Below are 12,485 nucleotides of genomic sequence, written 5' to 3'. Positions count from 1 at the left end.
CCCCCCCCCTCGGCTCTGTAGAGCTGATCCACTGTAACCGGATCTTTGGATCCTCACAGGAGAGTCATGACAGTGTTCAGATGTGTGAATCACACTTTTTCTTTTTGAATTCGTTTTTATTAATCCCTTCGATAGCTTTAGTCAGTACAGCCATCTGTGTTTTGTATATCACAGCCATCCATGCATTAGAGTTTTATATGAACTCTCATACTATTACGAGCGGTGCTATGCATATCCAACCAAAGAATAGATGCTATTTGCCTCCTCTGGTGTAACCTTTATGAACTATGACACATTTTTATATTGACTGATCAAAGGGGCTTGGAGCATTGAGGTGTGACTGGCTTCAGCTCGCTCCACTCCAACCAGAGATCTTGTTCCAGGAGAGTCAGTGAAACGGTTGGAATGTTTTCTGTCTGTCTTTTTTTTATACAGCAGAAGTTACTGACTGTGTCCTAAATGACACACTACTCCCTATATAGTGCACTACTTTTAACAAGGGCCCTGTGGGGATTAGGGTGCCATTTGAGACTCAGTCACTGCCTGGTGAAGAGTGTGGGTTTTCCCGCACTCTCAATGATTATATAACATGTACCAACCTCTTCCAGCAGCAGCAGCAACCTCATTAAAGGCAGATTTTTATTTGTGTGTGTTTGTCCAACTGTGCTTGTGTCCATGCGTGCGTGTCTCTGTAGTGTAGAGGGAAGCCTTTTGTGAAGGGAGCACAGAGTTCATTCTACATGTGTGCAGTAACTATGTCTCTCAAAATGGGGGAAATCCTCCTTACTACTTGATGGGAAAATCTTGGGAAATTCACATCATACATTTCCCTAACATCTACAGATGTAGGGTCTTAACTTTAGCCAGTTTGCTACAGCAGGAAAATAATCCTGCAACAAAAAGAAATGTGGATGAAATTCATGGACATTTATGGAAGCGTTGATACATTTTTCGTAAGGGAAAATCATGTCTGAAATGTCAAAGTGAAATTACAAACTTCAAAAGCCTTTTTAAACCTAAAATATTCTCCAAGTTTTAAAGTTCTCCTGCAACAGGGGGATCAAATAAAAATCCTACATCTGTACCTGGATTATAAGAACCTTCATTGCGGGTTGAATCACCATAATGTGTTGGTGAATAGCATTTTCATTTGGGATAAATCCATATATCACTCAGAGTTTTGATCAAAAGCTTGGTTGTGTCATAGGCATACAGCATTCTTCTTTTTTTTGTCTTGTGACAGGCGAGGTGAGCAGATCTTCTCTGAAGAAGCCTAGGAGCTGTAACATCTTCAAAGCACTCTTCTGTTGCCTCAGAGGAGCACAGGATGCCCGAAATCCACCATCACCTTCACAAGATGCCTTGCTGGAGCCACAGGACAATGGGGATGTTGTCAAGGTAACAGAATATATTATTCTCAACATCTCGGCAGCATTGTTGTTGTAATTATCCATATAGAGTGTATGGGCTGTAGTTTACTGTATTTCAACCAAGTGTGGGACTATTATGTAGCCTAAAAAGTGTCCTTTTGATTTTGTTATGTTTGCAAAGCTTGTTTGGACCGCTTAAGCAGATTACAAATGAATAGTTTTAACCACAAAGTTTCACACATTGTAATTTGGCTAGTCTTAGACTTTTTTTTATAGGACATGAATCTTGTGTGTACAGTTTAGCTAAGTATTTTTTAACCCAAACAACTGTCAGGCTTAGCTCAGCTTTCTTTTTATTTTACAACTGTCAACTTCCTCATCAAGTGTTTAACAACTCTGCCATGCATATTACAGGAAAATAATATATTTATATAAGCAGACAATAACTACACAAGTGATTGCTTTCCTATCTTGAGCAATACCCTGTGAGAATTTGTGGGATTATTGCCCGTTGATGTTATAACAGCATGATGCAATATAAAATGGCTGCTGCACCTGTTGTGAACTTGTTGAACACTATAACCATGACTGTTGGCAGATACAGAGTAGTTTAGGTCTGTTCATATTGATCTCCTATGATGATAAGACAGCTGAGTGCCTTGCAATCCACTAAGGCGAAACAGTGGTGCAGTGGGCCTACAMAGAGTGGATAATGTGATGTGCATGTCAGTTCATGTTGGAGACATTAGATATGTACAGTATTTTGTACCTGGTACGTCATAACCGAAGTGTACAGAAGAATGACGAGGTGTGTGTTGCCCACAGGCCACTAGTGAGGCTGTCAGTGTAGTGGCGCTAGCGCCATGTAAAGGCGTCCGCATGCTTCCCATCCCAAACAGTTCCTGCATATATTAAAACAACATTTTGTGATGTTTTGGTCTTCGGCAAGGGTTTATCGGCTGTTTGTGCACACAAAAAGTTTCCCTGACGCAAGCCGAAGCTCAGTAGCCAAAGTATACACCCCTTCGTCTGTAATTGGTCAACAGTAGGAATTCTTCAATTAATTGTTTTGCTGTCATTCAACGAGAAACGATTCGGTTTTCATGCAAATATTTCCAATTGAGATATACTGCACCAAACATCTTAGATGTAAAATTGCGTGACTAAGACCTCCTCGGCAAAAACCGTAAAAATGAATTACATATATCTGGAGTTATCTTAATTCGGACTATATTGAAGAAATGGCTTCGTTATCTCAAGAGGGACAAACAGTACAATTGCCACTTTTTTTGTTCACATTGCCTAGTGTCCTCCAGGCAGCAATGGAGCAATGAGGAAGCTGTAGCTGTTGTGAAGCATGGGTATTGTTTGGGTCTTTGAATTTAATCTGAAATTCTATTATTACAGTATTATTACACTTTTAGAGCTCTTTTACCCCTACCTACATGTACATTTTACCTCAACTACCTCATAACCCTGCAGATTAACATGGTACCGGTTGTTAATTTATTGTGTTCGTATTTCCTTTTTTAATTTAGCACATTTTTCTTACTTTTTAACTCTGCATTGTTGGTAAAGGGCTCGTAAGTAAGCATTTCACATTAAAGTCTACACCTGCTGCATTCCGCGCATGTGACATAACATTTTATTTAATTTCAACTGCAGTTATTCCCTGTGCTTGTAGAGTGAAGCACTGTGTTTACTAAGCATAAGAAAAGCCTAGTAAAAAGGGTAAGATGTGGTGTTCTCTGCACAGTCCTGTACTGTACTCTGTAGTACTGGCTGGAGATTGTGCCAGCTATAGTGACCCTGTATGTCCCCTGTTTTCCCCTCCACCACAGCTGTCATCAGGGCCCAGCCTGCTGCCTGAGATGACACCCCAGGACCAGGGGAAGATATGTGTGGTCATAGACCTGGATGAGACACTGGTGCATAGCTCATTCAAGGTAGCTACCGCTTTTCCACCCACTCACTGTTACATGTGGTTTTGTAAGGGGTGTTTGTATACAATGCAAAGGTAAAAGAGGACATTTCATTAAATTAATTATAATTTTGAATTACATTTAAAAAATTGTGAATTGTTTGATTTACGGAATGATTTATAGTTTAGCGTCTAATTTAGGGATTTGATCCTATGTAATTACATACAGTATAACTGTAAAGCCCAGGAGCATCATAACAACAATCTTCCACGGTGTTCCTTCTCTCCTCAGCCTATCAGTAATGCAGATTTCATAGTGCCTGTGGAGATTGAGGGGACCACACACCAGGTAAAATCTCTCATCTGAATATGTTATCGGTGTGCTTGTAGAGGTGGGTGGGTTGGTATTGTGTGTGTGTGTGTGTGTTATGGTCAGTGTTTGCCGAGGTTAAAATGGGATGGGTCTCAGGACAGATGTTTGTTATGGGCGCTGTATGAGCCCTCTACTGGACAAAAGTTTAATGGGAAAGGAAGAAAACAGTTCAATTCAGCTTAGTCAGTTCACCTTTCAGAAGATTTTGCTCACCAATGCAATGCACCAKAGGTAATATTTAAACTCTCTATATTTAAATGTACTGGAGTCTGCTGTACATGCAAAACTACATGCAAAACTTGCACTTCAGGTCAACATGAGAACTGTTGTGGTGTTTGGAATTCTTCTCCATGGGCCTCTGCCTGGTTCAAGTAATCCAGGATAGGCTGGTTAACACCTGCACGGCCTATTCTTGATTACTTGTTTCAGGAACCAGCCACCAGCAACTGAGATGGGAACAAAATGGACACAGCAGAGGAAGAAGAGTTAATGTTACCTTCCAAATATTTTCTTCCAGATACTTTATTACTGTTCAATTATAAAGCAATTGCTAAAATACTTCGTAACAAGCAGAAATGTCTGTTGCTACACAGGTAAAAGAGCTACCAAAGCTTCATGCCAGGTGTTTGTTTTCAGGTATACGTGCTGAAGAGGCCGTATGTGGATGAGTTTCTACAACGAATGGGAGAGCTGTTTGAGTGTATTCTGTTCACTGCCAGTCTTGCCAAGGTAAGCTGAAAAGACCTAACGAAACCTTATCTTGTCTTGACATTTAGCCTATTTATTTGTTGTTCTTCATGAAAAAACCTATTGTATTTTAGAAAGTCTTAATACTTTTTTCTCTTTCACAATCCTCCGTAGCCTTTTCCCCATGCACTAGGTGACCTTTGTAGTACCAAAGACTGCTTTGTACATTTGCATATTATGAGCTAGCATACATTCCATAATGTAACCCATAGTTACATTATTAGTAGCTTAGGTGCCTTGATGACACCTTGTTAGTCCTGACCAAACTCCATTTCCTTCTTCCTCTTGCCATTTCCTCCCTTCCCTGATCCTGGTCTTCCTCCTTTTCCCCCTCTTCTTTGCCTGCCCCCAGTATGCAGATCCAGTGACTGACCTGTTGGATCAGTGCGGGGTATTCCGGGCACGGTTGTTCCGGGAGTCCTGTGTGTTCCACCAGGGATGCTACGTCAAAGATCTCAGCCTGCTGGGCCGAGAGCTCCATAAGACCCTCATCCTAGACAACTCTCCTGCCTCCTACATCTTCCACCCAGAGAATGCTGTGAGTTTGAGTTTCATTCAACTTCTGTCAACTCAAATGTGACCTCTTTCAGGATTCAAAGTGATTATTAATAGGATACTAGTTCTGATTCTACTGTATTCTGATTCTATTCTAACCTTATATTCCACTTACCTTTTGGATTTAGTAGTTATATACGACAAGAATATACAGTTGTCAATACTGCAAAGAAAGCATTAGTAAGTGAGTGAATGGTTTCTCTGATGCTCCCTCAGGTTCCTGTGCTGTCCTGGTTTGATGATGTGGAGGATGCTGAGCTGCTCCACCTGCTGCCTGTGTTTGAGGACCTGAGTCAGGCAGAGGATGTCTACACCAGACTGGGGGAGCTACGAGCACCATGATGGAGGGACGCTGCTGATGAGCACTTCATGACATTCTAACGCCTTTTCTCTGACTCTACTGTAGAGTACTACAGTCATTCCAAATGAATATGAATAAAGTGGTTATTTTTTCCAAACCAGAAGCCTGCATGGCCTGATCTGACTCAGGACACTTGTATCTTTGTGCCTTTTTCCTAAACAAACACAAAAAGCAAGCAGCTCAAACTGTTTTTATTGGTATTTTGTAAAAAAAMAAAMAAAAAAAAWTCCAATCTCGCTATGCAATCCTCTTCTGTAATCATGATGAACTACAGTGCTACTTGTTATACGGTTCACACAGTCAAATCCAGAATGCCAACAGAATGTAACCTTACATGTTCCTAGATATATGACCAGTTAGTATATGCTCACATACTAGATGTTTAACTGATACCTATGTAAATATTTGTATTATTTACTGTAAAATGGCCAACAAAGCAAAATGCCACTCCATTTAAGTACTGAATATATTAGAATAAATAATGTCTTCATAAAGTTTGGGAGACTTTATATACATTATATCAATATATTTTTCTGAATACCAYTAATAGCATGCATACAGTGATGTTATAAAGCTTTAAAAAGCTTCTTGAGTTGATCATTTGGGACCACATTTTTTAAGATTAATTCCTTTATGGTCACTTGAATGCAGACATACTGGATGCATGGCTACTCAGCAAAAGTTTATTATATTGTCGCTCTTAGAATATTTGGTCCAGTCTAACACGTTTTTCTGTTTTTCTTGGAATACTAAATGACAAAATTGCACTTGTTGTTTTATAAGTAAGACTGTGCTAAAAAGTGACAACTGTACCTTTCAAATTCAGTCAGAGACATCATGCACTGCCTGTGCAGATATATGCACCCTAATGCCATGCTGAATGTGGTCAAATACTGTATTAAAAAAAGGATATGTAGTTGTGGTACTCTTAATTCTGAAATGATATGCCTTTTTTTCTTATACATTTTGTGTATTCGTTTGTGTATTATTTGCCCACTACAAGTGAGGGTATAGAAACAACAATATTCAAAACATCTGCCAAATTATAATTTGTGCCTAGAGTTTTTGGATTGTGTAAACAAGTTAATCAAACACCACATATTATTTTCCTCTCAAGAGTGCCTTTCAAACATAACTCTTAACCTTCCAATGCCTCCTTATATCATCATAGATGATACCAACGACATTGGCTTATCCAAAAAGCAATAACCAGGTTCAGGGTGTAGATCAATGACAAATAACTAGCAAAATATGGATAATTTTATGTAGGTACAATCAAGTTTGTTTTTATAATGTTAAATATCCGTTTCTACATGTTGACCACTAAAGAAATGTCCAATCCTAATGAATAACCAAAGCTGTCTGGTTGTTGATATTGTGTAGYTTACGTTGTCCTCATTGATATTGTTATAATCAAACAAAATAAAGTGTACAAAATGTACATTTTAAATCAGTAACACATATTAGGCCAATGCATTGTTTTTAGTGCTAGGGTAAAAACCAAAATGTGCACCCCTTGGGGTCCCGAGGACAGCGTTTGAGATACAATGTTGCTACTTTCAATAATATTGGACTATTTTTAAAGAAATACATGTATTTTGGAGCCAAACTGGTCAAACGTTACCAAATAAAAGTTTGATTATATTTCCTTGTCGGTGTGTGTTTTTGTGGAATAGTAAATTGTTTTTGTATTAGGAAATTACGATATTTTCATAATTTGGGCTATCTGGCATCCTTAGGACGTCCATACCCTAAACCCTAACTTTAACCATTTTAAATGTCAACTTCGATGCGGGTATGGACGTCCCAAGGATTCCGGATGGCACCGACAATAGAATAAATGTCAATGAGATTTCCAGATTTTTTGCAATGTGATGATGTCACTACGTTGCGACGCTCGATCGAATGACACGTACAGTTAGTAAACAAGGATTGATAGAAAGTTGTTGTCGAAGGAAATAAAAGACAAGGAATAAAGCTAGCTGGCTAACTACTGTGCCAAGTACGTTTATGGTATGTATTACTATTTGCTTCGTTAACGTTTTATGCTGTTTTAGCTAACGTAACTCTTTGAGTTACAATTCTGGTTAAGTAATGTTAGCTAGTAGTGTAGCTAGTTAACTAACGAACAGTCAATAATCGTTGGTTACGTTAAAATTAATCTTTGTAATTTCCTTGTTTTTAGATCTGCCAAGATCTCAGAAACCTGTCTCAATATGAACGTGTTTGACCGCAGCATCAAATTGGATGTTCTCCTCAAGTTCTCCCAAATGTAAGCAGAACTCTTCTGTCAAATTTCTAATGCAGATAATAATGCTCTGAGCCATACCAATAAATTAATCTGTCATTTTCAATGGGAATAAATGAAACATAGTGGATAGAACAAGTAGGGAGCTGGGCAGAGCCAAGCACGAGCTAGCGAGGTCGTATTGGCGCGTTCTAGCATGTATTTGCATATTTCCTTTAGCAAAAAAGAATTATGTGAAGTGCGTGTGTAATAACTCAATTCGCCCATACACTCCTAAAGAACGCAAATTTTTGAAACTTTGACAAAAGGTCACGTCTACAAAACTTGGTGCACTTTTTCGTTTTGGCAAAATAACTATATTGAGATCTGGCTTTACTTTGATGAGAAAATCAGCTGAATGCCGGCCCAGTTCCATCTCGCTCAATACTCTCAAACTTCCAGACACTGACTGGACTTCCTCTCCTCACCATATTTGGTGGGAAATGGAAATTCCAACTGGATGTTTCAGATTTATACATCCGGTGAAACATCCGACACCTTGTTCTATCTGTCCATACTTATGGTAGCTAGCTAAATGACTAACATGACATGGTTAACACAATGTTTTCCCAGTTCCCAATCTACCCAGTTACACCTGAAGAATGTCTACTCCAGTTTGGCAGTTTGCATGTTCGTGGCTGCAGCAGGCTCCTACGTCCATGTTGTCACACGGCTCTTTCAGGTAAACAGTAAGCACACTACCCGATAATAGACACACATTGGTAAATACTCGGTACAGGGTGCACGGTTTGGTACGCACTGCGAACCGAACAATACATGAATCATATATTATAGCTAGGAAAATATATATCATTGTAAAAAATATATTATTGCATAAACCAATGGCGTTAAATTAACGTGGGAAAAATATCCACATAGTAATATAGTTGTTATAGTTGTCTGCAGCTCAGTTCATTACCGTTAGTTATTTCACTCCAGCGCGAACAGAGCTGAGAGACCGTCGTAGCAGAATTTCGCTTATGAAGGAATTAGAAGCTAGTTAAATACAAAGGAGCAACATGGCAAGCTTTGGCGAGCCAGAACTAGAAGACGCCCCAGTATCATGCAGGTCTGCCGAACATTTCAGTATCCCTGTAAACAATAACGGGGATTGCCGACRAGTGGCGGATAAAACTTCTACAACATGTAGGCTCTGTTCATTGCTGATAGCATATTCGAGTGGCAATACGAGTAACATGACTACTCATTTGCGCCGACATCACCCCGAAGTGCCAATCGGTGGGACTAGGCGAAAAAATGAAACGGCAACCACTTGTTCCCACACAGCCCGCTGGCAACAATATGCGTCTAACTCCGGTAGGGCTACAGAAATCAACGCAGCGATAGCAAAATTCATAGCGGCAGATATGATACCATTCTCTGTGGTAGAGAATGCGGGGTTCAGAAACATGTTTAAATTGGTCGAGCCGCGCTTCACTATTCCTTCCCCGTACACATTTTGCCCAGACATTAATACCTGCCTTATACAAAAGAACAACTCGAGAGCGAGTTGTCAGAAACGAGGTCTGTTGCTCTAACAACAGACAGTTGGACGTCTAGAGCTACCTTACTGTAACGGCTCATTTCATTATGGCTGAGTGAGAGATAAAAAGCCATGTCCTTCAAACATGTCCCCTTGAGAGTAGTCACACCAGTGAAAACTTGGGGGAAGAGCTGAGGGAAGTAGTTGCAGTGTGGAAGTTGGAGAGGGATAATGTAATGATTCCTGTGACCACTGACGAGGCTAGAAATATTATAAATGCAATTGCACTAGCTGGATTGGGGCCACAGATAGGATGCTTTGCTCACGTTATTAATCTAGCATCTCAAAAAGCAGTGTCACCTCCTGTTTTCAAGACAAAACAGGAGATGCTGGAGCTGCCAAACCACAAACTAATCCAAGATGCCACTACTTGATGGAATTCAAGCCATGACATGGTTGAGAGATACCTTGAGCAGAAAGTCACAGTGTATTCTACACTGACTGATCAAGCTGTGAGGAAGAATGTCAAAGATTTTGACTTTGTATGAAAATTACCTAAGACTAGCAGAGGAAGTTATCAAAGTGTGCAAACCTCTCAAAACAGTCACAATGCTTATATGCACTGAGAGCATTCCATCAGTTTCCAGTCTATAAAAACAATGATCCTGAAATCAATGGTGGCATCTGATGAAGATGAACCCGCAGTAAGGGATGTCAAGACTGCTATCAGAGTTAACCTGGAGCCTAGATATGCTGACCCTGGTGTCCAAGACTTCTTACACAAGAGCACCGCTTTGGATCCCTAGTTCAAGTCACTGCTGCATTTGGATGCTGCTGCTCATCTGAGAGTCTACAATGAACTCACAGCAGAGATTGTGACCAATATACAACAGGTATTGTATTTATTTTCTTAATGTGACATTTATTATTTTATTAATTAGTGATTTAACAATTAAGTATTAAGTAATAATTGTAATTGTCATAGTGTCTGATATATATATTTTTAACAGCAAATCATATTTTTAAAGCCACTTCAGAGATAGTAATTTTCATCTAATTTAATTCTGCAGGGCTAAGCCACAGATAACACAGGAGCCAACCCCTCTCCAGAGACGTCAGACGACAGGGGTTCTCCTCCAGAAAAGAAGACTGCCATGGCTGACCTTTTTGGGGAGTTGTTCACGACCCAGGAGCAGGGAACCAAGTCAAAGGTCAAGGTCATAGTGGACTGTATTCCCCTGGATGCTGATCCACTTACATGGTGGAAGACCAAAGAATTAATATACCCTCATTTTGCCATGTTAGCAAGGCGCTACCTGGCTGTGCTTGGGACATCTGTCCCTAGCGAGAGGGTATTCTCCACAGCGGCTGACATTTTCACAGTAAGCCGATCTGTGCTCACTGCAGATAATGTGGATCGACTAATCTTAAAGAAAAACTTGAAAATCTGATTTAAAAAAAAAATTGTTTTGTTTTTTCTCAAGTAATGTCTCAACTGGTCCTATTTAGTTTAAGGCACTGCTATGTGACTTAATTTTGATATATGCTGCTATGCACTCTTGTTGAAGTTCTATTTTAAATGACTATTTTTTTTCATGTTATAAGGCAAGCACTGCTGGGKTTTTTTGTCCCTTTGTTTCCATATTCTCCTGGGAATTCAAACTACCCTGTTTACTACTATAATAAATGGAAAATCTAAATACAAATGACATATTTCTCAGGCATTTATTTTGGCGATGTATCAAAACCGTATCGAACCATGACACCACTATACCGTATCGTACCGAACCGTGAGTTTTGTGAACCGTTTCACCCCTAGTAAATACAGTAACGTTCAGATAGATTTTAAGCAATGGTGAAGCTATAACTACTAAAAATACTACTGGCTTTATCCTATTCCTCTAGGGTGGTTTGCTGACTCTTCTGGGTTCCCTGGGCATGGTGGTTTGGTTGTCCATGACACCACACAACCCAGAGACCGAGAAGAAGAGACTGGCTATCCTTGCAGGGTTTGCTTTCTTCACAGGTAAACTCAGGGCTTTAGACAGCCAATTTTGGCTGTTATTGAATGTTAATTTGTCAGTCATTGGAGAAAGAAAACCTCATTATAAAACAGGTTGTTTGAATCCTGGATGCTGATTGGTTGATAGCAGGGAGTTAGTTATTCACCACAATCCCCGGGTAATGCCTGTTAACAGTTCAATTTTAAATGATCAATGCGCATCCACTGTCCCATGGCACAGCCAGGCAATTCATCAACTTTGTCTCCCCTGCAGTCAAATTGACTTTTTCTTTCTCACCAGGTGTTGGTCTTGGACCAGCAATGGACTTTGTCATCATCATTAACCCAAGGTAGAACATCTAAGCCTATGTGATATTAAATATTGTTGGAAATAATTTCTTAGGAATATTTGTTATTCAATTGAGTCAAGAAGACTGTGTCCTTAAATTGTGTGTCTATCTATCTGGTCTCTCTCTAGCATCATTGTGACAGCCTTCCTTGGAACCTCAATCATCTTTGTCTGCTTCACTCTCAGTGCCCTGTATGCCAAGCGCAGGAGCTTCCTCTTCCTAGGAGGTACAAAGATGTAATACGCTATTCAGTAGCATAGTTATTTATCTGTTCTGGTCATAATATCTTAACTTACTTGAATAAACCCTTTTGCTTCTTGAGAAGCACAAGTCATTCACAAATTTCACAGAATTTGTGTTAATTTAGTCAAGATATAACCCCCCAAAAATCTTGAAACTGTGATTTTTCCTCTTTGACATGTTCGTTGTCTTCTCAGGTACTCTGATGTCTGGCTTGTCTGTCTTGTTCCTGGTGTCTGTGGTGAACATGTTCTTTGGATCAGCGATACTCTTCAAGGTAGCCTAAATATTTATAGAGCCATCTCTTATGACTTGGATGTGAAGTGATTCCACTCATGAATTTGGAAGTGTGTAATATAATTGTGTGAGGAGGTCTCAGCAAGGTGACTCAGATATAACATGGCTCTTCTCTTCACTAACAGGCTCACATGTACCTGGGGCTGGTCATTATGTGTGGCTTTGTTCTGTTCGACACTCAGCTCATCATTGAGAAAGCAGAGAATGGAGACAAGGACTACATCTGGTAAAGCTTTATAGCATTTCACCAAATAAGCAGTTGTAAAACTTTTTACTTGCTGATGTATTAGAATGAAAGATAATATAAAGTCAATTAAATTAAGTCATTGTTTTTCTTTTGAAAGGCATTGCGTGGACCTGTTCCTCGACTTTGTGACCATTTTTAGAAAACTCATGATTCTCCTTGCCATGAATGAGAAGGTAATTTGTTTATTTTCCCCCAAAGACAGAATATTAATCTCATGTAATGTTTACTTTTTCTCATACTAGCAAATTTCAC

The 12,485-nt window shown here is 39.6% G+C and overlaps 2 protein-coding genes across 2 annotated transcripts in view; both read left to right on the top strand.

Moving 5' to 3' along the window:
- Positions 1–5,455, top strand: part of LOC112080361 (carboxy-terminal domain RNA polymerase II polypeptide A small phosphatase 2) — a 12,288-nt gene extending 6,833 nt beyond the window's left edge. The window contains exons 2-7 of the mRNA XM_024146094.2: positions 1,244–1,398; positions 3,212–3,316; positions 3,584–3,640; positions 4,301–4,393; positions 4,764–4,949; positions 5,183–5,455. Coding sequence (XP_024001862.1) covers positions 1,244–1,398; positions 3,212–3,316; positions 3,584–3,640; positions 4,301–4,393; positions 4,764–4,949; positions 5,183–5,308 — 722 coding nt within the window. The 3' untranslated portion in view covers positions 5,309–5,455. The remainder of the gene's footprint in view (positions 1–1,243; positions 1,399–3,211; positions 3,317–3,583; positions 3,641–4,300; positions 4,394–4,763; positions 4,950–5,182) is intronic.
- A 1,744-nt stretch (positions 5,456–7,199) lies between these two features.
- LOC112080360 (probable Bax inhibitor 1) overlaps positions 7,200–12,485 on the top strand; it is a 7,527-nt gene continuing 2,241 nt past the window's right edge. Inside the window, exons 1-9 of the mRNA XM_024146093.2 lie at positions 7,200–7,340; positions 7,513–7,599; positions 8,188–8,296; positions 11,003–11,123; positions 11,401–11,449; positions 11,578–11,675; positions 11,887–11,966; positions 12,112–12,212; positions 12,331–12,406. Of these exons, the coding sequence (XP_024001861.1) occupies positions 7,544–7,599; positions 8,188–8,296; positions 11,003–11,123; positions 11,401–11,449; positions 11,578–11,675; positions 11,887–11,966; positions 12,112–12,212; positions 12,331–12,406 (690 nt within the window). The 5' untranslated portion in view covers positions 7,200–7,340; positions 7,513–7,543. The remainder of the gene's footprint in view (positions 7,341–7,512; positions 7,600–8,187; positions 8,297–11,002; positions 11,124–11,400; positions 11,450–11,577; positions 11,676–11,886; positions 11,967–12,111; positions 12,213–12,330; positions 12,407–12,485) is intronic.

Source organism: Salvelinus sp. IW2-2015, unplaced genomic scaffold (genome assembly GCF_002910315.2).
Source record: "Salvelinus sp. IW2-2015 unplaced genomic scaffold, ASM291031v2 Un_scaffold16283, whole genome shotgun sequence".
NCBI classification, from domain to species: domain Eukaryota; kingdom Metazoa; phylum Chordata; class Actinopteri; order Salmoniformes; family Salmonidae; genus Salvelinus; species Salvelinus sp. IW2-2015.
The sequence above is the reverse complement of the archived record's forward strand: the minus strand, read 5'-3'. Positions and strand labels throughout refer to the sequence as shown.